Here is a 25,673-nt window from a genome sequence, read left to right on the forward strand (position 1 = left end):
CTGGCTAGCTCAGTGGGGAAGCGGGGGGAACTTTGCGAGGTAATCGGTGGAGGTGGTGCCTGCGTTGCTATGGTGAGCCAGGGATTATATGCAAATGGCAACTGTGTTAAACTTTCATTTGGGTTTTATTTACCGGTTTGGCAATACAATATTTTTTGTTGTACTGTACCTGATTTACTGGTATTATTTTTATTTATTCCTCATATTTGCTGGTACTATATACAGTACAGCCATTCCTTGACTTACGACGGAATTAGGGACCCAAACCCAGGTCGTAAGTCGAAAATGCGAAAATATTACAGTGGTCCCTCGGTTAACGAGCACAATCCGTTCCAGCAGGTTGCTCGTTAACCGAAACCATTGTTTCAATGGGTTTTTGGGTAATTGGTTCCAGCTCACCGAAAATTGCCTAAATTCAACAAAAAAGGTAGAAAAGTACACTTACTTTGAGGTGTGTATGTAGAAGGCTCCTGGATGATGATGATGGGAATTAGAATGGGGGTGGAGGAGAAGGAAGAAGAGAAGGCATTGGGGTGGAAGAGAAGTCACCCCATGGTGCCATTTTACCCATAAAATTTTAGCTCTTGGTGTAATTCAAGATTATTTTCTTTAAATCAACACTGCACTGCATTATATATTGTCAATATGTAAAATATATTTCAAAATGACCAATAATTTGTTTGGAAACAGAAAAAAGCGTTTAGTTGAAGAGAGTCTCAAGCAAGATGTTACCTCCACTGAAAACAGAGAGAGACTAACGCCTGTCTGGTGTGTTAACAGGCTGGATGGCACGCCAGAAACTAGTTTCTTTACCTTCAATTATGCTCAATAATTGTTAAAATGACTAAAAAAGTTAATATTAAACTTTTAAAATTATTGAATAGTATAAACTTCTTGATATTTACTAAAATAGTAAGGAATTTAAGCCCTAAAACCGATTACTGTATTGGCGGACTAATACTACAGCTGGTGGACCGCCAAATGCAAGCGAAAACATGTTGAAGTCGGCTCGTAAAAAACTCGTTAATCGAGGGATTGCTCGTTAACCGAAGTTAAGAATCTTATGGGAGGTAAATCGTTAACCGAGGGACCACTGTACATAGAAAATCTCAAATGGGTGTCGCTTTTTCTTCTCAGCACCACAAAACTCTCACTTTTAAGCTTGCCAGCCATTTTAAAGGGAATTACAAACGAAAATTTTGTCAGTACACAGCGCAATCACTAACGTTGGGACTTGAAAATACGTAATTTGAAAAAAAATTTGGTACGACTGGGGTGGTCGTATGTCCGGGTGGTTGTAAGTCGAGGAGTGGTTGTATATTATTTTAAGAAAACTATGGCTACAGGAGGAAAATACACACAAAAGTGTTTCCCTAAATACGCCCTGCTAAAATGGCCGTGCGTCTTATATGCCATAATATACGGTATGTAATGAAGTGCTTGGTTAATGTTGCTAATGGGTCCTATGAGCCACTACAACTAGGTTCCTAAACTGAGTATGGGTCTTTACCCATTCAGTAGTATAGTATGTAAAAATTACTATTTGAATGACCCATATATATTATATGACATAAAACTTCATCATAATAATGAATATGAAAAAAAAAGGGAAGAATGATTCACAACTTTGAAACTTGATAAAACAGGTGTGTGCTGACAGTGGTTTAGGGGGGTGAGAAATGAGGCAGATACAGAGTAATAAAAAGTACTGAACTTTGCTATGTAAGTAAAAGTTTTGTTACATTTATGAAATGTTACTTTTTTTTACGGAAAATAGCCAACCCGGGCACAGGTCATCGACCCACAACGGGCCTGGGGGGATAAGAAGAAAAAGAACTTACAAATAGACAAGTGAGACATTGTATGAATATGGAAACACAGAAGAAGGCAGAGCATTCCACAGTTTGGCTGTGAGGAACGAAGGATACACTATAGTGGGTTATTCTAGTGTGACCGACATCCACAGGGAAACGGTGGGCACCGCGGGCAAGATGAATGTTACAAGTCCACGGCCCTGCCGGCGGTACACAGGATGCCAAATCCACTGATCATTGCCCGTTAAATTACCTGTAAAAGAGAGAGAGAGAGTGAAGCAACATTGCGGCGAAGAGAAAGGGAAGAAAGATTATCAACTTGAGTTTAATGTACTCAAATAGAAGTAAAAAAGTATCTCATTCATAAAGTACTGAGGTACTGAAAGTAAAAAGTAACCACAAAATTATTAATAGTCTCATATATATTAGAATAAGTCTACAGTAAATTATAAAACACTAAGTAACTCAAAATAAAAGACAGCATTACACATGTTTGTTTGCAATTCTTTCTTGATATGTTCATAGTAACTACTTAATGAAAGCAAATTCCTAAAATCTGAAATTCTTTAGAAGTGCAGAGAGCTTTGAAAACCAGGGAAAATGAGGGGTTAAAACGGAAGGTCGGTTTTAAAAAATAAGAGACAAAATATGGCACACGTAAGCTCCAAACAAGAATGATGACCTAAAAAAGGTAATTTTGGTACAACGTTCCTTGGTTAGACTTTTGGGGGTTGCCTGTTCTAACTCTTGGTTTGAATTTTTTTCAATGCAATTTTGGGGGTTGCACGGTCCAATTCATAGCTCAGAATTTTAAAAATCAATCTTTGTGCATGCTTAACCCAACATTTCCCCTGGTCTTCATAGCTCTTCCCATTAGATTCAAGTAAGAAAGTCATGTATATAATAATATAAATAAACAATTGGTTTAATATTTTATTGCTGTGTTATATTGTGGAAGATGCGTGAACATTCCTGAGTTGCGACTCCCACTGTTACCTCACTCATGAATTTGTCAAGTATACAGTAAATCCTTGCTATTCGTGGGTTTGTGATTAGAGATTTTGACTATTCTTGGCAAGCAGATGGTGGCTACCTTACGAGCCTCTCTCGCAGCGCAATGAGTTAGTCCCATGCATGCGCAGCATTTCTTTTCTCTCCTCTCCCTTTGTTTCTGCTCAACCATTGCCTGCATTGCAGCATCTCTTGTGTTGTACTCAAAACTTTAATGCCTCTGTGTGAAATGCTTTTTTGTCACTTCTAATAAACATGAGAAAAAATACACCAATATGTTCACAACCTCCTCGTTCAAAATTATCTAAGCTAACATTTTAAGTACTGTACAGTACTGTACAGTACATTATTAGAAGTGGAATACATCAAATTATACAGAAACTGATATTTTACAAAAAGTAGTTCTGTATTACAGTCATAAACAGCTCCTTCTCTGGCTGCTGGCAAGTCAATTGTTCATCTATGTAAACCAAGCACCAGGAATTTAATACAACACAATAACCCATCTTTTTTTTTTCTTCTGAAAATTTGATTATTTAGTGATAATATTATATAAACCTGGAACCAAATGAATTTGATATGGGAATTAAGGTGAAATTGCGTCATGTCATATTAAAGGGGTGTGGGATCGGAGGAATGACTTTTCCGCTCACTCCAGCCAGCAGCCCATCTTTTCTCCCATCTCTCACACAGGATTGTATTACAGTATTATATTTAAGGAGAGGTTCAGTAGAGGGTTGGGTATATACAGTATTGTGAATTCGTTTGGAATAGAGAGGTAATACTGTACTGGAATCTGAGGAGTGGTTCAGTATATAGTGAATTTTAATATGTAGAAGTTTGGTATGGAGAGGTAATACTGTAGTGTAGCAACATTATTGTTTTATGATTTGTTTGTTGCAGGTTCAAGAGGAGCGCAAAGATCCTGCCACTCTTAGTAAATGTCTAAAGATTGTTTGTCATATGATAGAGTCTCCTGAGTTGACAGTGATGACTCCTACCCTTCACTCCCTTCATGAAAATCTAATTCTGCTGTGCCTGCGGTCAGAGGATCCTACTGTCAGAAACCAGGGTGTCCAGGCATTAGGACTCTGCTGTCTTCTCTCTAAGGACCTTGCTCATCAACATCTTATTCTGTTTATGCAGTTAAGTTGTGTTACATATTTTTTTTTTCGCTAATTTGTTATATTAAATAGTATTTTATCTACATGTAGTTTGTATATACTAAGATAGGGGATAATTGCCAAAATTTACTTCTTTCAACCCCAAAGTAGAACAAAAGCAATCCTAGCCTTTGTTTTATTTCACATAAAGCCTGTTTCTTCATCTTTATTAAGCAACGTGAATCTCCATCATGGATTGCCTGTGCTAACTATATGGTCGTAGTAGCACTTTACCGAATTCAACTAGGAAACACGAGGCTACATATATATATCTCATCAGTCCATATAGCACACAGACTTCCCTATACAAACAATGCCTCACTTGTCGGGAATCGAACCCTGGACCTCTGCGCCACAAGAACAACAAAGCAATCCTAGGCTTTTTTTTTAATTCACACAAAGCCTGTTCATTTGTCATTTTTAAGCAATGTTACCCAGAAATTTCCTGGGATGAGAGATTTTTTTCCGGCTTTGAGAAATGATATACAGGTGCTCCTCTACTTACGAGCGAGTTACGTTCCTGAGGCTTGTTTTTAAGTCCAACTTTACTCTTGTAGATACCAAACATATTGTAAAAAATGGAAGATTATGGATATTTAGTACAGCTATACCCTTTAATACAGCCTTAAAACCTGGCTCACTCTTCACTTCTTTGGTAATGTTTGTTCAAACCAGAATTTTCTTCAAAATAATCCAGTCTCATCCACATTAAACACCTGTCCTGGCAGGTAACCCCCCTCAGTGATGATGTTTGTATCTCTGAAAGTTTGTAAGTTGAACGTTCTTAAGTAGAGGAGCACCTGTACTGTAATACACAATTTCTGTAACTTCCGAGAATATTTTTCCGTTACCCAGAAAATTCTGGGGATGAGGGATTTTTTCTGGCTTTGAGAGATGAAATAATGCATCATTCTGAAACTAATGAGAAAATTTTTCCGTTACCCAAAAAATTCCGGGGATGGGGGATTTTTTCCGGCTTTGAAAGATGAAATATACATCATTCATGAACTTCCAAGAACATATTTCCGTAACCCAGAAAATTCCGGGGATGAGGGATTTTTTCTGGTTTTGGGAAAGTTGTCTCATTACCCGGAAATCTCTCATTACTGGAAGTGCTCTGCACCAATTGTTCCGGCTAATGGAGATATCACTGTACAGGTACAGCATTCGCTTTTTTCGGACTCGCATTTTTCTGACTGGGGTCTGCACCAATTGGTACGATTTATCGAGGATCTACTGTGTGTGTGTGTGTGTGTGCGCGTGCACACCAAATAGTATTTGTTGTGATGAGTGTAATTAATTAATTTATTTATTTTTTATTTATTTTTTTTTTTTCATCAGATTTCTCGAATTGATGTAGAACAGATTCAACTGACGGCTTTACGGTGTGTCATCGACATGCTCCATCTTTATGGACTAGAAGAGTTTACTCAGGCAGTTGAAGATATAAACGATGTAAACTGGAACTTGCCTTCTAAAGAAAAAGATAAAGAAGAAGAATATGAAGGTGAAGGTGGTGTCATCATATCGGTTCTTTGTCAAGTATGTACACTTTGTGATCCTTCTTATGTATTTGATATATTGAGCAACAATTAAGGTCACTTGCTTTTGTGTTTGTTCTCAGTTACTTAAGGTTTATGCAGCTTCATTTTGGCTCTACAGTACTAGTACATCTAAATTTTCTTGTGTTTTACTGTACACATTTTCTACACCCACCAAGATTTTATCACATATATTTTTCATAGTGACTGCATTTGAAACTTAACTTCTCACTTCTCCAGAATTAGGGATGTAATTGAAGTGAAATTTGACATACTGTCCAGGGTATCTCGGAAAACTATTTCATAATTCAGGGGGTGTATTCCTGAGACATACATAAGGATAAATGACTACATGACCATAGTTATACAGTACCACAAAATTAGGGAGAGGAGAACTGCAATAAGTCTATTGACATAAAACAAAAAATCAAATCCTATTTACAGTAAATGGTAACAGTCAAGTGGGTCTGTTGACAATCCACATGAAATGAAATGTACATCTCATCAGGTAAGATTCACAATTAATGTTTGGGCCGGCATTATTGGTGACCACCTTATTGGCCCATATCTACTACCCCAGTGACTGGCAGGTGTACAATACGCACATTTCTTGAGGACACTTTGCCAGTGATACTTGAGGAAAGGATGTGCCCACCAGGATCTGTCAACAACTGTGCTACATGCATGGTGATGTCCCAGCTCATTTTGCTTGAATAACAACAGAATTTCTAAATGTTGGGCATCCTGGCAGGTTCCATGTCCACCTCAAATGCATGACTTTAATCTCCTTGATTTCTACTTGTGGGGTCATATTAAAGGCACAGTGTATGCTACAGAGGCTCCGACTTGTGAGGAAATGTGGCATTCATAATACCCCCGAGTCTTTGAGTGTGTACAACAGTAACTTTTGTGATGGGCTGATGTCTGCATACAGTAAAGGGTCAGAACATTGAACATTTACTGTAAAATCCATATCAGATTGCATATGATTGCAAATAAATTGTACTGACAACACGGGATATTTCATTTATTCTCCATAGATCTGAGCACATTCCAGCCCCGGCTGTCATGCGTTAACACTCGAAAACTTTGGGGTATTGGAATTATTGAAATGAAGTCATTTATCCTTAAGTGTATCTCAGGATTACACCCCTAAAAAGTAAACATATTTCTGAAACACACTGAATAGGATGAGGTGCATGTAATTTTGAAATTAATAAATTTTTTCTTAATATTTGTACCCGGTACAGAGTATATCATTCTTGTGAAACTTTTCCTGCTACTGATGCATAGTGACTAGAATCAAGACTAACATTGACTCTCCCATTATTTGTTTTCATTCATTCTATCTAAATTCATCTGGATATCTGTTACTTTGTACAGATTTCCAGTATCACATAAATTTGAGATACCCGGTATTGTTTTTCTGTCAGATGATGGATGCTGACAGTGTTGACGTGCAAACTCTTGCAGCAGAAGGTCTTTGTAAACTGTTGCTCTCCTGTCGTATTACTTCCTCCAAGCTAATATCTCGTCTCATCCTCAAGTGGTATCATCCAGTTACAGGTAATTTTGTCATAGTGTGTGTGTGTCCCCCCTTAGTATACAAGCCTTTTCCTGTCATGATGTAGGATGGCTGGCAGACACAAATTTATTTCTTAATGCTTAACACTTAACAGAATGCGAGTACTGTACTCTGATGGGCTGTTCCACCAATGACAGATAGAATGCTAATTTATTAGTAAGTGCAAGAAGGGGGACTGTACTGATCTGTGGAGCTAATTTTTTTTTCTTACAGGGATATCATTCATTTTGCCGAGTTCAAAGCAAAGTCCGTAATTCATGTTGATCACAGGTAGCATCTTTCATCTCTAGTTTCTAAAATAAACAGAGTTGAACTTTTATAGCCTGGAATGCTACACTTCATATACAATGCATTACTATATGGAATACAAAGTTCATGGAAAAAAGATTAAAGATACATTTCTTATCCTTAATTTAGCTTAGAATAAAAAACCCCATAAAAACCAAGTTTTTTATTTTGTGAATAAAAATTGATAGATGAATTATATAATCAGAATAAGAAAAATGAAAGACCTTTGTTTTATAAAAAAAATAATTACCTATAGATGAATCGTGCTAATTGGGTAACTTCCTGCAGGATTTAAATTTTCATGATAAATGGAGCAAGGATAATGGCAATAAAGGTGAAGTAATATTTTTGGCTGTTGCCTTTATTTAGTCTGCCAGAAATCCCCCTTTGGTTTTTAAGTTGTACAGCCAACAAAATATTTTTCTGTACCCCTTGGTCTGATGGCTTTTGCAAAGATCACTAATTGAGGCCATCTTCATTTGGTAAAGTTGGTACTTCTGATTGAGTGATGCATTGTATAACCAATATGATATATTTCATATATCAAGTACTGTACTGTATAGTTATTACACTGAAATTAACAGGAATACAGTACATATAAAATCCCTGTTGTTCAAAATTCTTGGTCTGGTGTGTCATATTGAATAAAACCGTAAAGGTGCAGAATTTTTTTTTTGTTGACTGTACATAATAGGTAAAGGTTAAAGTCATAAGTTTGATAAAGTTGTTCTTGTAGTCTTCTCATAGTAGTCTCTCCTCGACTTATGACTGGGTTCCGTCCCAACGACCAGGTCGTAAGTCGAAAAGGCAAAAATAATGCATATAAATTCTAAAATGGGTGTCTCTTCTCACACAACGAGAACTCTCACTTACACTTGCCAACCATTTTAAAGGGAACTACAAAAAAAAAAATTCAGTACACAGCGCGATCACTAATGTCGGGACTCTAAAAATACATAATGTGAAAAATGTTTTATACGACCATGGCCGTTGTATGTCGGGGTTGTCGTAAGTCGAGGAGAGAATGTACTTTAGAATATGGGTCATATAATGTATACAGTATATGATAGGTCTTACCTATATTAATGTAATTTATACCATCAGTCAAGTACAAAGTCTATTAGGCTCAACAAATATTTGTACAATTACACACTAGGGAGAGTGGCTTTTCAAAATATATTTGGCCATCTATGTCCAATATGCAGTTTTCCTCTTTTTTTTTCTTCAGATAATGACAGTTTGATGAGGCACATGCTTGGGGTATTCTTCTCTCTGTATGCATCATATGGGGGCAGTAACCAAGAAAGTTTAAGTGAAGCTGTGTTGCCAACACTACACACACTCTTCAATGCTCCTTCACGCTCACCCCTCAGAGATGTTGATGTGGATGATGTGGCAAATTTCTTGGTTTCTATAACCAGTCCATCTATTGTTGTCGATAAAACAAATACTGTGAGTGTAGAAGTGTTTACTAGTCAAAGCTCTTCTCAGTGCCATTTGATTTGCTGTATCACTTCATGATGTGTAGGAAAGCAAAAGTTTTTAAGTTTTAACAGACAGAACTTGCAGAAATATGATGCAAAATACACTTTTTATGATATTTGTTTATTTTTATTTTATTTTATTTTTTCTTCCAGGTTAATGCCCATGATACATTGGTGTTTACATTGTGTACTGAAATATTGGCCTTCTCTGAAGGCAGTTGGACGAAGGTACTTATCCGCTGTCTAAATCATCTCCAACTTACCTCGACCAACTTTTCCTTGTTGCGACAAGTTGATGTCTTGGCTGGTAAGATGATAAAGGTGAGATTACCTTTTTTTATGATTGCAACCATTTTTAAACTAACCAATTTTCTAATACTGTAATCACTTACACCCTTGATTTCTTGGTCCTTTAAGTGGTAGAAGTACTACTTGTGGGACACTTAGGCATCTTGAGGTGTTGATGGGAACTGATGACTGTTGCTAGTGATTGAAAGTTATGGGGGAGATAGAGCGAGTGTCCATACAGCACACTGTGGTTCAGCGAAGAAGAGCGAGCAGGTCTGGCTAGCCTTGGGCAAGAGACGAGTCTTGCTATCTTGTTAGACTTGGGGAACTTTCACTTATCGTCTGCTGCCTGATACTGTAATCACATGTGAGCTGATGGTGTGTGGTGATCCATTTGAAAATATCCAAATTTTCTGGGCTTACACTATGAAATAAAGAGGTTTGAGTGCACAATAAAATACAAAAATAGAGTAATTTAAAGCACTTTAAAATAAACAAAGCGAGGTGTTGAAATGTGAAATAAGGAACATCCACTGTATATAAAATTTATTTGAAAAACAAAAACAAAAAAAAAAAACATTCACACCTCATTTCTCACTATAATACAGGGTAACCAGAATCAAGAGGAAACAGTCTTTCCTTTCAGCCTGTCATTCATTCTGTGACTACAATGACAGATATATTCTGCAGTGTAAATTATTTTTAATGGCAATATCCAGTGTGGGAGAACCCAGGTCATGAGAAACCTATGAGGGCAAAATATGAAATGTCATTAATTTCTTCAAAACTACTTCGCTTCTCGAGCCTTTATTTAGTGCAGTATTAACCATTGCAGGTTTTCAAATACCCTTTATGTTTGCTGTAGGTTCTTGATTATACAAATACCCTGCATTGAGTGTTAGCAGGTTTTGGGCGTTTCATCACAATCCACAGTTTTGTCAACTATTAACAAGCCAAACCAGACTATCCACAGCACAGCACAGCACTTGTCAAACTCCAAAGAAATGAAGTTGATCATGTTAGATGTTATGTCTTAGGTTCCTTTAAATTGACATGTTGGACTAAACTGCATTGGGCAAACTTAATATCTTACAGAAAAAATAGAGTTCTGGAAAATGGCTTTGGATAGTCTTTGCACAAACAATTCAAAATACCTAAGGTTAATCCTAAAATAGTATCTTATGATTTCAGCGTGTGATTGAGAAAGTAAGCTTGAATGCTATAAAGCGTTTCCAGGCATCCATTCAGAATTTGTTAAAAAATGCCCCTGAGATTGATCCTGAATCTCAGGAAGAGAAAAGAGATGACACTGTTGCCATGGCAGTAGATGAAACAAGCTCTCCACTAGGTGAGTTTTTTTAGTTTTTTTAATCTGTGTACCTGATAAAGTATAAGTTTGGCCTTATGATATTGCATTCTTCATATACAGTAGAATTTAGTACTGAATATCTTCATAAAAGCCCATCCAGTTTAAGATCTCTATGGGCATCTCATCTTTAACTCCCTTCCTAGTTTTATTTTTCCTCAATAATTGTATTGTAGCTTTCTAATTCATTCATCTGTTGATCCTAGGTTCCACTTCTATGAATAAGACATTGGAATCTACAATGGTTAGAAAAAAGAGAGCATTATACAACACCCTCATTATGTCTGACCCAGAAGTATTTTCTGGAGAGGTAAGTGTTGCATATTTAAAATGTGTGACCAAGAATTAGTCACTGGCTGTGTTAGTACCTGTAGATAATGATGAGTGGTTGAAATATGAAAGCTCAAGATATGAAGTGGCCAGGCATGAGGGAGGATCAGGAGGAGGTTGGGGGGTCAGAGGCCACAGACAAGGAGTAAGAAAGGACTGACATTGCTGGTGTTTGCTTATACATGTTTGTGTGCAGATACTCCAGTGATGACTTGATATTACTTCATTACAGTATTTTTGAAGCTATTGTATCTTGGTTTGAAAGGTCACTGTTGATACACTCGAGAGTTTTTCCCAAGTACTGTATTGTAGTGTCTGAAACCAGAGAAAATGTGTTCACACTCATTTTCCAATGGTACTCCCATTGGACAACAGAGTCCCAAATTTGGTTCACCCATGATTCATCAAACAAGCAAGAATGATTCATCAGCACTCTGTTAGTACAGAACAATATATAGTTTAAAAACATGCTCTCTTTTCAAAATTAACCATTCAACAACTGTACAGTATCCATGTGTAAGGCTATCATAAATTTGCTAATGATAATTTAATGACAATCGATGCTTCCTTTTCTATTTGGTTGATCGCTGACAGACTCAGAGTAGAGTTTGCAGCCTGCTGGTGTAAGACATAGAGACTGTGTGCAAATGTATGGGTAGGTTATAGGATGCTTGATATGTAACTTAGGCTGCTAAGTAGAAGTAATGCAGGGGTCAAAACATATACTGTACTCAGAAAAAATTAAATAAAAGTAAAATACTGTTTAGTTATCCCTTCCTTTATGAATGTTTAAGATACAAAAATTCCCTTATGTAAATTTCCTAAATTACCACTTTTGTTTTTCAATTTACGAAGGTTTCCTCCTCTTTTATGAATTTGTTCCTCAACAAAAATTCAAAGTGCGTGCCCCGGAGAATCAACTGGGGCAGCCACATGCCCTTAACCTCTCCCTACCAGGCTGAGGTAGGTGTTATGTTATGGTTATTTTTCAACTCCTAATTTTGGGTAGATAAACATAACTTCATATTTTTTTATTAATTAACATGCACACAATCCTACATACAGAATGGGGGAAAATAATCATAGGGTCAAAAACATAAAAGGGCTAAACGTTCTTCATGTGCCAGCGTAAGTTAGCAGAATAAGCTGGGGGAAGTTATATTATGGCTATTATACAACTCATAATTTTGCATAGATCAATTTTTTTTTTAATACTCAGTTACATGCACACACAATCCTACATGCATAATGTGCAAAAATGTAAAAAAAAAATATAAGGTCAAAAACATAAAGGGAATAAATATGTCTTTGTGTATGAGAGCGAGAGGAGGAGCATCCTCAGCCAGCCTTGTTTTCTATGGCGAGTCTTGAGGCTGGCCATGTCTGACACAGCCAGCATCTATGCAAATGGTGGCTTTGTTAAACTTTGATTTAGCTTTTCCTGACTGATTTTAGCTAATTTTTTCATCTAGATTGTATTTTGTTAATGTTTTTAATGTGTTGGGTAGTAAATTACAAAATAGTTGTGTACTATTTTATCATTACTGTAGTTGGGTAGGTTTTTTTGTTGTTCATAAACTGATTTTAAGTTTTTGGGTTATGACTTTTTTTTTTTTTTTTTTTTTTTTTTTCTCCTCTCTTCATTGGGGAGCCGGGCTCTATTTTTCCCATGTTTTTGTATTCGCTATACTGTACATAAATTCACTTAATGAATTGTTTTTCGGGAACCTAACCAATTCATATATCGAGGGATACCTGTAACCATTTCTGTTCCATCCATTATCTTAACTCCTTTCCTACTATGTTGTAAGAATGGTTAATGTTTACAGATTCATCAAGGAAAGGGAGCAAATAGTAGAGGAGGTTGTTGCAAGAAAGAGTTGCAAAAGGAAGCAAAGTGCATAGACAACATATAGAAATACTCCCTAACCACTTCTTTTTTCTTTTATTTTTACAAACTGTACTGTGTACAGGAGGTCCCGACTTACGAACTGGGTTAAACTTGAAATTTTCAGTATTTAATTTACCTGAAAACATATTTTGTAGTTTTATTTACTCTATTTTGTAATTCTATTTCTTTTGTCTTAAATTAAGTGATTTTAGATGTATATAAGGACTCTGGCTATCATATAGTGGGGTTCTAAACAGTGTTCTGTAAGTACGGTATGCACATAGCATTTGTTGCGAATTGTGTAAAAATTCGACTTCAGAACGTCCTCAGGAACGGAACCCGTTTGTAACCCCAGGACCCCTGTATTGTTAACCATTGGATAATTAAAATGAATGTTATATTAGTGAGCAATTTAATAGGAGTTATTGTACTTATATAGTAATGTTGATTGAGGTGCAGTAATTTGTATCACAGTTTGTATATTAACCTTCTCTTTTTACAAAATTGACTAAAAGTTGTGAAATGTCCTACAGGAGTCTGAATCTGAAGGCAGCCCAAACAAACGCTTGGCCCGTAGTCCCTCAAGCATTCAGTTGGACCAGGAATCAATTCAGTCAAATTCTCCACAGGTGCCTAATACTCAGAACAATGTAAGCTTCAATTTCTAGTTTTTTTTAGTTGTATTTTTTTTATTATTTATTTATTTATTTATTTTAATTTTTTGTGGGATATCCTGACCGAAAATACTACAAACTGGTTTCTTTTATATTTGATGTTCGTTGTGAACAGACACAACTTGTCCAACTAGTATAACATGTAACTACAAGCTTTCTTATCTTGCTCTTTAAATTTGCGTTGTTTCAAGTATGGTTGATTGTTGTTTACCTGTCGTACAGAAATTATGGAAAAAAAAGTTTTTGCTGTTTTACTTGCATGCTTTTTTCACTTTCTGAGTATACTCACCTATAATGAACTTTATTTGCTAGAAAGAGTTAGGTTAATGAACAAGCTGATGGCTACAACATGCCACAGCTGCTGTATGAAATAACTAGTACGTACAGTACCATATTTCAATTAATTGCATTCCACATTTAACCATTTTCTTACATTAGCTTCCTCGCCTCACGATTATTTTAATATAATTTTTCTCTTCATCGGGTAATTCTAATAATTGCAGTGATGTATTTGAATTCTCTCTTTCTTATTTTCAGAATGAGCAAGTTAAAGATTCTTCTGTCAGAACTCTGCACTTTGAATGCACTGAGGTGGAATTGTAAGACCAAGTTGTTTTAGTATAGATAAGTTATTTTATTAGATATTGTAATTTATCTTTGCATGTAAAAGAGTTCTTACAGTGAAGTTGAAATGCATTGTTTAATATCGTCCATTTTATTTAATTTTTCACTAGTTAGTACAGTAATAACCTTTCTTACACATACTGACACTTGGTACTAGACTCATTGTTTTTCATATGTAGTATATACAGTTAGTCCTCTACTTTCGATGCTTTGACTTACAATAAACAGAATAGCACTAATGATGATAGTCAATTATATCTGATTTACACTTGAGATACCTGAATGCTCTTACGGCAGACAGTGAGCAACTTGGACTTACTGTACAACACACCTGCTATTCATTTTCAAAACAAAGGCATCCACCTCTAGTTTGAAGGCATCACCACACAGTAAACACCGTCATCATTGTGTTCATTTTGGATTATTTTCGTACATTTGACTGCCAAGATGCCTACAAAGAGGAAAAGTGATAAAAATGCATTAATTCATTAAGGACCTGGGATCAAGAGTAGAATTTTTTATTCATATTACATGAATTAATTTATTATTTATTACTTGCATATTTATACAATAGAATGCCATAAGAGGGGTCTAGTACGATCAAATCATAAATTACTTTCACCCTTTGGTTTGATGGATTTGAAAATGAACATTACCTCTCTTGCTGTCTTGATAGGATTGGTAAGTGTGACTCAAAAATATTGTCACTAGTAGACCAACATATTCCCATTACAAGGAAAGCAGGGGTATTAATGTGAAGCCAGATGCACGAGCATTGTTTGGAATTTTTATACCTGTTTGTCATATTATTCGACACCAAAGGGGTAGAAATAATTTGAGGTTTGACTATCTATTTCTTACGAGAAAATTTGATGGAGATTTTTATAAATTAATGAATCCTCTAGATACTGTATAATAAATTTTGTTCTTATGAAAAAAAAAACGATCCAATTTATGATGCAATTTCAGTGAGGACTTGCTTTGTATATGTATTCAGGTTTCAGAGCATTATAATATACTGTAATAACATATGGACAACATTTAGAGCAGTGTTTTTCAAACTTTTTTTACTGCGACCCACAGCCAGAACAACAATTTGAATTGCGACCCATTAAACCTAAGTGTAATGATATGAAATGAGTAAATCAAAGACAAACACTGTTCACAATTTTCCTTTATTTAGCATCGAATTATATGTATCCAATTGTATGAAAATAAAAATATTCTGATTCATTTTCGCTACCCATTTTTATTTTGCGACCCAATTTATTTATTTCGCGACCCACTGAAGGGTCGGGACCCATAGTTTGAAAACCCTTGATTTAGAGGACCCCAGTACTAAGGGATCAAGGTCAGGGACCAGGTTTTTAATAGGTGTTGGTACAAGATATAAACTAAATAAATAAATAATGAACATAATCCTTGACAGCACCAAGGGCAATGTCATGTGTTTCAAAGCCATAATTTTGTATGAACATAAACACAAGCATATGTAGATAGTGAACAACAGAGAGGATAGGATAAGTATTAAAAAAAAAATAAGATTTTCTCTTAATTTTGTACCCACTTCAGGCACAGAAGTAAGAGCAACACTGCATATACCTTTCCCTTTGTTGGTTGTCATGCATTCAGTCTTACCACTGTAGAAAATGTGTTTTCCTGTGGTACTCCTCTTCTGTAACACAGTCTCGTATCTTTTGCTTCATACTATCCAACATCACCTGCCACCATCCCCCTCACTCCATCCCATTTTTCCATCTCCTTGGTCTTCCCATCTTTCTCCCACCATCCACCTCTGACTTAGACACTTTGTATGATTCATTCTCTTTCTGTCCTTACCGTCTGAACTCGCCCAGATTTGCCCTGTCAAACACGTCTTTCTTTACCACGTGTTATTTCTGTAATTCTTTTTCTCTGCATCTGTATATACACGTATTACAGTATTCCACTCAAGTCAGTTTTATATGCTTGCTCTAATATGCCCTGTCATCTTCCACTTAAAAAGGATGTCATATTTTGAAGTACATGAGCATATGGAATGAATAGGAGTTATTGTCTTTAAGATTGAAAAGTAAATTGTGGAAAAAATATGATAATGAACATGAAAAGGGTAAATATTTGGGAAATGTGTGTTTAAGTGGGGGTTAAGATAAGAATCTGCAATGTTTGGGGAGAACTGTAATTGTTGTGGGTGCAATATAGTATTTTTTACTATTATTTGCAAACAGTAAGGAATAATATCTTGCAATTTGTCCAGAAATTTAGTTGTATGGCATTGATATTGTATCTAAATGATGAATTCTTAAATTCTCTTGCACTTGCAGAATCCCAGAAGTCAGCCAGAATAATAATGCTGAAAGCCCAGATTTATTTGAGTCACTTGGCAGCAGTTCTCCTCAGCCAGTCAGTGAACAATGTGGGAACACACAAAACCAAGAAGAAAGTGATGAATTAGCAGAAACTTCCACATTATTAGGGTAAGAGTTTCTCCATCAGTTTCTTAAGTGAATTCCATTCCCAAGCAAAGAACAATAACAGACAAAGCAAGCTTAACCTAACCTAACTTAATCTTTTCTAAACTTTACAGAAAAGTGAATGTGACGTAGTAAGAAAGAAATAGAACTTACAACTTATATTCCTTTTTTAATTTATGCTAATAAAGCGAAATTAACTGAATAAAAACCACAAAGCTCCAACTCATCAGTTTACTCATCAAGATGAGTGAGACTTCCACCTCTATTCATTTGACTATCTTTGCTTTCTTCACCACGTCTGGTATTTTGTCATTGACCTTGGATAATCTAGTTACATTTCTGGGCCTTAATGACTCATTAATGGTTCAGTTTATTTTTTTTGTATTTTATAGTTTTCCCCATCTTCATTCCTTACTTTCTAATCTGATGATAATCTTAACTTTTAAAATCTTCATTGGATGTAATAGAGTTTTGGTCTCTGCTAGGACACCATTTTTATTGCTTTGCTTGCTTGTATTATGCAGGTGAATGATCGTGTGTTCAATTCACACTGGAATAGTAAATTAGGTTTTCTCCTTGCACATTATAAATTGTTCACTGGATGTGCTTGCCACTGATGAAACCAACCCTTATCTGGAATAAAATCCTGCAATTGGAGTGGTTTAACTCATTGACTGCTGAATGACAAGAATAAGATCAGCGTGTCTGGCTTTATTATAAAATAGGGAAATACTTGTGTACTTAAAAAAATATATATATACAAAGGCAACATCTGAGACATCATAAGTAGTGGCAGGCAATGACTAGAGGCAGCACATGTGTAGTGGCGGCTGTTAGAAATTTCCTTTATCTTTAGCTTGATATATGAAATTCTGATTGAAATCATATTCATTACTTTGGGAAACACTTGAGATAATCTCATTTAAGTTATTATTATTTTATTTTTTTTATCAAGACTACTAAAAATTCTCCTCCCATAATTTTTTAAAGCCCAAACCCCTGAGGCTCTATCTTGAATCTTAAAAAGAGACCATTTCCTTAGGATTACCTTGTATTTGAGCTAATTTTTGTGATGTCCACAGGCCTTTTGTAGCACTTGAAATTGATAGCAGTTCCTCTGTGTCCAGTGGTAAGAGAAGAAGCAAGCATGAATCATCAACTGGAGATTCCAGAGAAGAGGAGACAATATCACCATCTAAAGTTTCTCGCATGTCTCGGTAATATTTTTGTAGATTTATATCACACATTACTTACTATAGGAGAGTCTTTCTGCTCTTGATTCCAGCCATACTTCATCATAACGGAGAAAAGTTTACAAGAATAAAAAAGAAACAAAAGAAAATTTTATACATATTGGCATTATGCTTAATGCAAACACACTGCTTTAGCTTTATGTCTGGAGCAGAATTGTTGGGCATTAAACTTTGTACATAGTAATATTATCCTACCTGCAGTGTTATCGACCTTTCATTATACTTTTCTTTTGTATATACCTGGGGTGGCCGGACTTTCATTTGACTGGATCTACTTTTTCCTTGGTTATCCAAACATGATCTACTAGCAAAATAGCACTTTTCATATCACCTATTCAATAAGTGTTTCAACTCCACCTAGTTTTGGAAGTTTAATCTAATAAAACTGATTTAGTGTGAAGTTAAATACAGGTATCCAAGAAAAATAAGTTACTAGTTCTTAAACAGGATTGTGTTCACTTTTTTGCAATAGTTTTATCACAAAAAAAAAATGTCTTTTAACAGTGTTCCATGAAGCCATACAAGCAATTCTTTGCTCATGTCATTAATGTTGCTATAATTAAGGAGTTCTGCTTTTTTGCTGTTGAACATATTTTACCACTTTTGCAAGAAATTCATCAATTCTTCCATTAATTTTTGCTTTCATTTATACAGTATATTAGATGGATCACTTATTTAGTCTTTTGGCTTGCATCCATTTTTACCATTCACTCATCTACTCTCCATAACTATTCAACAAGAACCTCAGTTTGGCACTTGCCTTTTGAAGGAATTATGCATGAAACGGCAACAGGAACATCTCAAGCTTATGATTTTATGATATATGTTTTTACTTGTTATGTCTATTTGGAATGTCATCTTTTTTTGTATTACTTCTGACAGGATGTTGAATGATCGTCAAAAAAGAGTCGGTCGTAAGTCAAGCAAGTCATCTGACTTTAGCCAACCATCTCCTGACAAAATCACCTGCTTGGAGGTCTTGGATACATCCGAAGATTCCAGCTCCTATTCAGGCTATGCAACTCCACCATCTAGAGTGACACGTAATAGATTATCCACCCTCTCTGCTGAAAAATCTCCATCATCTGACTCTAAGCAGTCGACTCCAGTTAATAGAAGCAGAAAAAAATTTAATTCTTCTGAGCTGACCCCTACAAGTGAAGACTCCTCACAGTCACGTCGGAGTGCAAGAATCACTCGTCAAAAGGAATCTTCGAATTTGAAAATCCGGACGAGTGCCAAGAATAGTTCAAAGGCTTCAACTACAAGCGAGGATACAACACCTGTTCGCAGGTCTGCAAGAATTGAGTCCAGTTCAACAAGGTAATGTATACTTCTTTAGTTATTGGTAAGTAATTACCTTTTTAATGTACATTAAAAAAAAAAAAAAAAAAAAAATATATATATATATATATATATATATATATATATATATATATATATATATATATATATATATATATATATATATATATATATATATATATATATATATATATATATATATATATATATATATATATATATATATATATATATATATATATATATATATATATATATATATATATATATATATATATATATATATATATATATATATATATATATATATATATATATATATATATATATATATATATATATATATATATATATATATATATATATATATATATATATATATATATATATATATATATATATATATATATATATATATATATATATATATATATCAACGACCTCACCAGCCAGGAATCGAACCCTCGACCTACTGGGTGGGACTAGGGAACGCTACCGACCAACCCACAAGGACACTAAAAGCAGTCCTAGACTCTGTTATATTTCACACAAAGCCTGTTCATCGAGCTGATGGCCGGAACTCTACGATAGCCAGAATTGAAATTTTCTCGGAAAATCTTTCCCAAAGCTGTAATTTTGCGGAGACTTCCATCTTTCTGAAAAAAATTTCTGATGGGCACATTTTTTGGAAAATTCCAAGAAGATTTTCTCAGTACCCAGAAAATTCCTAGGATAGGTGTTATTTTCTGGGTTTGAGAGATGATGTAATGTGCATTTTCCTGAACATTCAGGATCATTTTTCCATTACCCAAAAAATTCCTGGGATGAGGGATTTTTTTCTGTTATGAGAGTCGTGTCGCTACCCTGAAGTCTTTAATTCCCGGAAGTGCTCCACACCAATTGTTCCTGCTAACAGCGATATGACATGTGTGTGCTCACATTACTATCATTTAAAGGATAAAACAAATAAAGTTGTGGAGTCCCTTAGCCTTAGGGTGGATTGGTTAAAACTGCCGTATTTCATAACACTGTTTTCTCAACCCTATATGCGTATATCTATGGCTAATAGGTACTGAATAGATTGCCAACAAGTAGGAAAGCAGCTAATCTGTGTCGTATCTGGTTGCTGCTCGGTTAACTTCCAGGTCTCCTCCACAACACACACAAAATTCAGTGCCTATTGCCAACCTATTTAAATGGAAAATTGACTAACAACCCACCTTAAGTCATTAATGTATTATCATGGCATCAGACATTTCTGCAGAAGTTATAAATGATTTCAGAATCCTGCCTAAAACCTTGTTTAACATTGAAAGGCTTGCAGCAAGGCTCAAGAATGAAACCCAGACTTGTCAGCATTTCCTTAACCTTTATGTAACCTAAAGTGTGAGGAAGAGTGAGCTGTTGTTAGATTAAGTTTGAGATGTGAAGGAAGAGCTGATAAGCTTCAATCTTCAGTACCCAATGTGTTCCCAACAGAGATGACTTCATAGAAGGCAGATTTATTTTAGCCTGTGTAAGGACGATGGTTTGTTGTCCGCTATCATTCAGTTGTTAATTATCCTTTATCTGGCATTGTCAGTTAGAGTAGTAAGGCAGCTATTCCCAAGGGTTTATGTTCTTATACCTCCTTAGACACACAGTGGATTCCACAAACTCATTCCTTTTCCTTTAAATGTATGTAGAGAAACTAATGTTCATTTCTTTATCTCCAGCACTGGGTCAAACAAAACTCCAAATGATCGCCGATCTAGCCGCTTATCATCTAGCAAAAACACTAGCAAGCAGCCAGGCAGACCTAGGAAGTAAATTATTGTGTCATGAAATTACCCTCAACCTCCAAACTCTTGCTCCCATTAGTTTTAGCTGCAGTTAAAGCTTTCAACATTACTCACAAAGGATCTTGTAAGCTTTAACTGTAATCAGACATATCTAAGTTGACACAAAACAATGGTGTTCTCTCTCACATTCAGATTTACTTTATAGAGAGGTCGGTTTCAGGAAGTCAGAGAAAATGGGAAAACGGAGGACTCGGGCATCTTGAAGCGATGAGAAAACTGATGCATCAGATGGGAGACTCGATAAAGAAGGCATGCTACATGTTTTGTGGGCTATTGAGCGTAATATGAATCGTGTGATTTTACGATAACTGACATGTACGACCGTGGTCATTACAATATATATATACTATATATGAAGGACATACCTTTTCATCCTTCGGTAGTCCCTTCCAGATCTTTCCCAAACATTTGTTTAGTTTAGTTGAATAAACATCATTATATTTATGCCCATTAAAGTTTATACAGGAGTCTGCAACCCGGATTTTGATCACTGGTACAGGCATTTGTAAATTTGTCGTAAAGGGTTGAAGTAACAAATTGGTTCATTATATTTTGAATAAATCTGATGTACATAAAGTAGTTTCATTAAAGCCGAATTGGTTAGGTAGATGTATGATATGTTAATGAAAATTTATAGTGATGTTTATACTTTGCAGTATTGTGTGAACTTAAATAATGGAATCTTGAAATACTGTACTATATTTTGGTAAAATTACAAATTCACATTCATCATTCATGTACAGTCCCCTTTACAGAGGCTTGTCATATAAACACTCCACAAATCATTATACACTGAGATATTTGTTTTAATTTGATTCCAAAGTATATTTAATATTGCTACTTTTCCTTCTGTCGAATGAAAACAGACACGGCTGCCACACTGCACAAAACTTGAGCCACTGTAAACACACTAGTGAAGGGGACTGTACATACTGGTAACTTGAGGGTTTTTCCTGTGATTATTCCACATTTTGTCTAGCGATAAACAGTGTTCCATCGAGTTACCTTATTGTTCAGTACAGTATGTTTATAACTGACCACACCAGGCAGTAACTTTCTCTGCAAAATACTGTACAGCTTTTGTGCGGTCCAGCACTATTACTGACAACCTGAATATTGGATCATTAGAGAACTACTGTATGTTCAAGAATAAGTTATCCCATAAAAGCATGTGCTGAAATTTGAAGTACAGCACAGTATAGAGAAGTACATGGAGTATTATGACCAATGCACAATACCAGCTACTGTACAATAGTTTATCAGCTGAAGGTGGTGGAATAGACGCCTAGAACATAACAAGTATAAAAAGTTACCTAAAAGTGTAACTAGACCTAGAAATTACATTCTGGCAGCATATCTTCAAGGAACTGAATTTGATGCAGTACATACAGTATATCATTCCTCAAAGATGACACAGTTGTTCTTTCAGATTAAGTAAGTGCAGTACTGTATGGTATTTGCTGCTAATTTGAGGTGTTTTGTGCCTAACAAATAAATAATCTGCGTTGTGATTAAATTGGGTGGGAGAAACGAGATTTGAAATTATATTTTCAAGCACTGAACTACTGTATACTCGCAACAAAAAGTCTCCACAAAATTTTTTGCGAGACAACATGACATCAAACTAAGGATTTTGACAACCCTACCGAGACAACAGGAGTCATACAGATACTTTCTGTAGCAAGTTTACCTCTAATTTTAGCAAAAACACTGCAGGAGCATTGCCAAACTTAAATACTATTCTGTATATATATCTGCAGTTCTTTCCTGCTAAAATTTGTACACGACTTATGCTACCTGGCTTAAAAGATATAACTTAAGAGCTGGACTAGGAACTATTTCTATTAAAAATCAACTGTCAAACAGTCCGTGAAGAACCATATCAATGATAAAAACTAGATTCTAGGTCAGTGTTGTAAAATATGGCTGTGTTTTCCCCTAGAGTGAATTGGAAGACCATCGGCTTCTGTCAATTTTTTTTTTATCCGAGTCCACTTCACTTTCCCTACTGGATCTGGGAGTTAAGGAATAAAAAATAATGCTATCTTTCACTGCCATTTTAATACAGTTATTGCTGGAACAAAAGTGTGCTGTTATGGACTCACCCTTAACGCAAGTTTTCTATTTGTTAGTACGTATATAGAAATTATTGAAATAATAGTTTACTGTACAAGAAAATTTTATGTTTTTCAAGTAGTGCGATAATGATAACATTTCAGTATCTGGCTTTAATGTGTAGCAACTTTCCTTTTTTTCTACAGAATTCCGGAACAATGTTTTGCACAGTATTTCAGAAATTGATTGCTGGCATAAAAAAAAAGAAACACGGAGAAATTAAATATCCAAAATAGTACTTGTCGTTAGATTTTAATGTAACCCAGAAACTAATTTAAACTCAGCCTACATGCGACTAGAATGCGTTAGTCAGCAAAGTTACAATTGGTTGGAGCCTAACAATCTAACCTACACAACCCAAGATAATTAGGTTCGTTTTTTTTAGCAAGTATTGTCAGCTGTGATTTTGAGACGCTATAAGAAGTCCTTCTTTTCTATTCAGAAACATAACGTCATCCAGTCTGGCTTACGAGCCACCTGTACGGTGCCAAGAATGTCAACACGGTCGTGTCGGGTTTAACGCTTTGGCTAGTCCTTCAAATATTAGTCAAGACTCAGAGTATTGGTTCTGTATTGTGGAAAACTAGTTATTAATTACTTTTGGTCTAATTAGTTTCGTCTAATTGGTTTTTCATGTTAATTTCTACTCTTTATTATCATTCTGCGAGTGTCAGTCCATAATTTTTATCATTAGCAGTAATATAATGATAATTAATCAATGTACAGTATTCTGTATTATCAATCTGTGACTTCTACTAATTATATTAATAACAGTATATCCACTTCCAGTGATGATTCTTACGACTTTTTGTGTAGTTATTTAATAATAATAATAATAATAATAATAAGGGGACGATAACTCAATTACTTGCACCATACATCTCTCTTGAACTCGGATAGTTCCAGGAGGCAGGAGCCATATACTGTGAACAGTGACAATACTCGTCTCACCGGTGTTAGAAAGAAGGCGAGATTTTTCTTCTTTTTTTGTATTTCCAATGTGATTTTTTTATTAGGACAACATTGTCATCACTGTTAATGCATTATACACAAATAAGTCTAATTTTTATGGTAAAATTGTATTTATTTGTAAAAATAGAACGTATCTGTTACAAGTTAGAATGAATGACTTGTTCTATGCGAGAATAGCATGTAAGCGTAAAGTACTGTATACTAAAATGACGTAGCTATAAAGCAGTGTGACAAATTTTAATGAAATCTTGGACCATATGAAGATCCTCCCCCCCAAACCTACTTGGGGGGGAGGATCTTCATATGATCTAGCCTGGGGGGGAGGATCTTTATATGATCAAGCCCAGTCGCGCTCATCTGAAGATCCACCCCCCCTAACCTAACCTAACCTAACCTATCCAAACCTAACCTAACCAAACCTAACCTAACCAAACCTAACCTAACCAAACCTAACCAAACCAAACCTAACCTAACCTAACCAAACCTAACCTAACCTAACCAAACCTAACCTAACCTAACCAAACCAAACCTAACCTAACCAAACCAAACCTAACCTAACCTAACCTAACCAAACCTAACCTAACCTCCCCCCCAAACCTACTTGGGGGGGAGGGTCTTCATATGATCTAGCCTGGGGGGGGAGGATCTTCAGTTGGATACTTTGGGGGGCAAGATCTTCATATGATCCGAAATCTTATCTCAAGTTACGAATCAAAACGACATGGTTTTGTCTTATTCTCTATCCACTGGTGGAATATTTTTTTATTCGTTCTAGGCATACCATGGAACTTCATATTTAGGTAAAATTTTACTTTCACACAACCATATAACCTTAGTTTTATCTTTGCATTCAATATTGTATAAACAATTCTAACTCTTTTCTTCTTTGACGTTTCACTCGCAAATGGCCTAAAATGAACTAACATAACCTAACCTCACTTCTTTGGACCCCCGGTATATACAATACTGTATAAGTCATTTGTGAGGAAAACGTCATAAAAAATAGTGTCTTAGAAATGTTTAAACTATTGATTGCATAGATAATACTCCTAAGATTCCATGGTTGTAGAACTTGTGTGAAAGTAAACCAATATCCGTATTTCTATTTATATGGGGAGAAAGGAAAAAAAAAACTTATTGTATTACGTCTCACCAGTGGAAAGAACTTAAAGAAGGCGAGATTTTTCAGCTTTTTGTATTTCCAATGTGTTTTTTTTATTCGGATAATATTGTCATGATTGTTAATACATTATACGGAAGTAAGTCTAATTTTTATGACAAAATTGTATTTATTTTTAAGACTAGAACGTATCTGCCTCATTTACACGCAGTTGCAGGGTCTCCATTGTTTCTCTTGCTTTGACAACACAACACACACAGAGGTTCTCACGATTGATTTTGTTTTAATTTTTGTATTTATTGATAGTCTTTATTATTATTAGTAGTAGTAGTAGTAGTATTTCGTTTTTTTGTAGTTATTATTTTAATAATAATTATTATTATTATTAAATTATTATTATTATTATTATTATTATTATTATTATTATTATTATCATTATTATTATTATTATATTTTCGACCCCTCAGGCCCCGATGTGGGTCAGTGACCGGTGCCCGGGTGGGCTAATGTCCATAAAAAAAAAAAGTTGGAATG

The 25,673-nt window shown here is 35.3% G+C and overlaps 1 protein-coding gene across 2 annotated transcripts in view; it reads left to right on the forward strand.

The window, feature by feature from the left end:
* Positions 1–21,522, forward strand: part of LOC121880394 (condensin complex subunit 3-like) — a 42,542-nt gene extending 21,020 nt beyond the window's left edge. For both annotated transcript variants that reach the window (XM_042387573.1, XM_042387572.1), the window contains exons 10-22: positions 3,729–3,971; positions 5,330–5,530; positions 6,963–7,095; positions 8,631–8,854; positions 9,040–9,207; positions 10,366–10,522; positions 10,747–10,850; positions 13,295–13,411; positions 13,973–14,034; positions 16,384–16,536; positions 17,616–17,750; positions 18,669–19,109; positions 20,807–21,522. In XM_042387573.1, the coding sequence (XP_042243507.1) occupies positions 3,729–3,971; positions 5,330–5,530; positions 6,963–7,095; positions 8,631–8,854; positions 9,040–9,207; positions 10,366–10,522; positions 10,747–10,850; positions 13,295–13,411; positions 13,973–14,034; positions 16,384–16,536; positions 17,616–17,750; positions 18,669–19,109; positions 20,807–20,900 (2,232 nt within the window). In that variant the 3' untranslated portion in view covers positions 20,901–21,522. The remainder of the gene's footprint in view (positions 1–3,728; positions 3,972–5,329; positions 5,531–6,962; positions 7,096–8,630; positions 8,855–9,039; positions 9,208–10,365; positions 10,523–10,746; positions 10,851–13,294; positions 13,412–13,972; positions 14,035–16,383; positions 16,537–17,615; positions 17,751–18,668; positions 19,110–20,806) is intronic.
* The last annotated feature ends 4,151 nt before the right edge of the window (positions 21,523–25,673 follow it).

The sequence above is a fragment of the Homarus americanus genome, unplaced genomic scaffold, assembly GCF_018991925.1.
Source record: "Homarus americanus isolate GMGI-L3 unplaced genomic scaffold, GMGI_Hamer_2.0 scaffold50165, whole genome shotgun sequence".
Lineage (NCBI taxonomy): Eukaryota > Metazoa > Arthropoda > Malacostraca > Decapoda > Nephropidae > Homarus > Homarus americanus.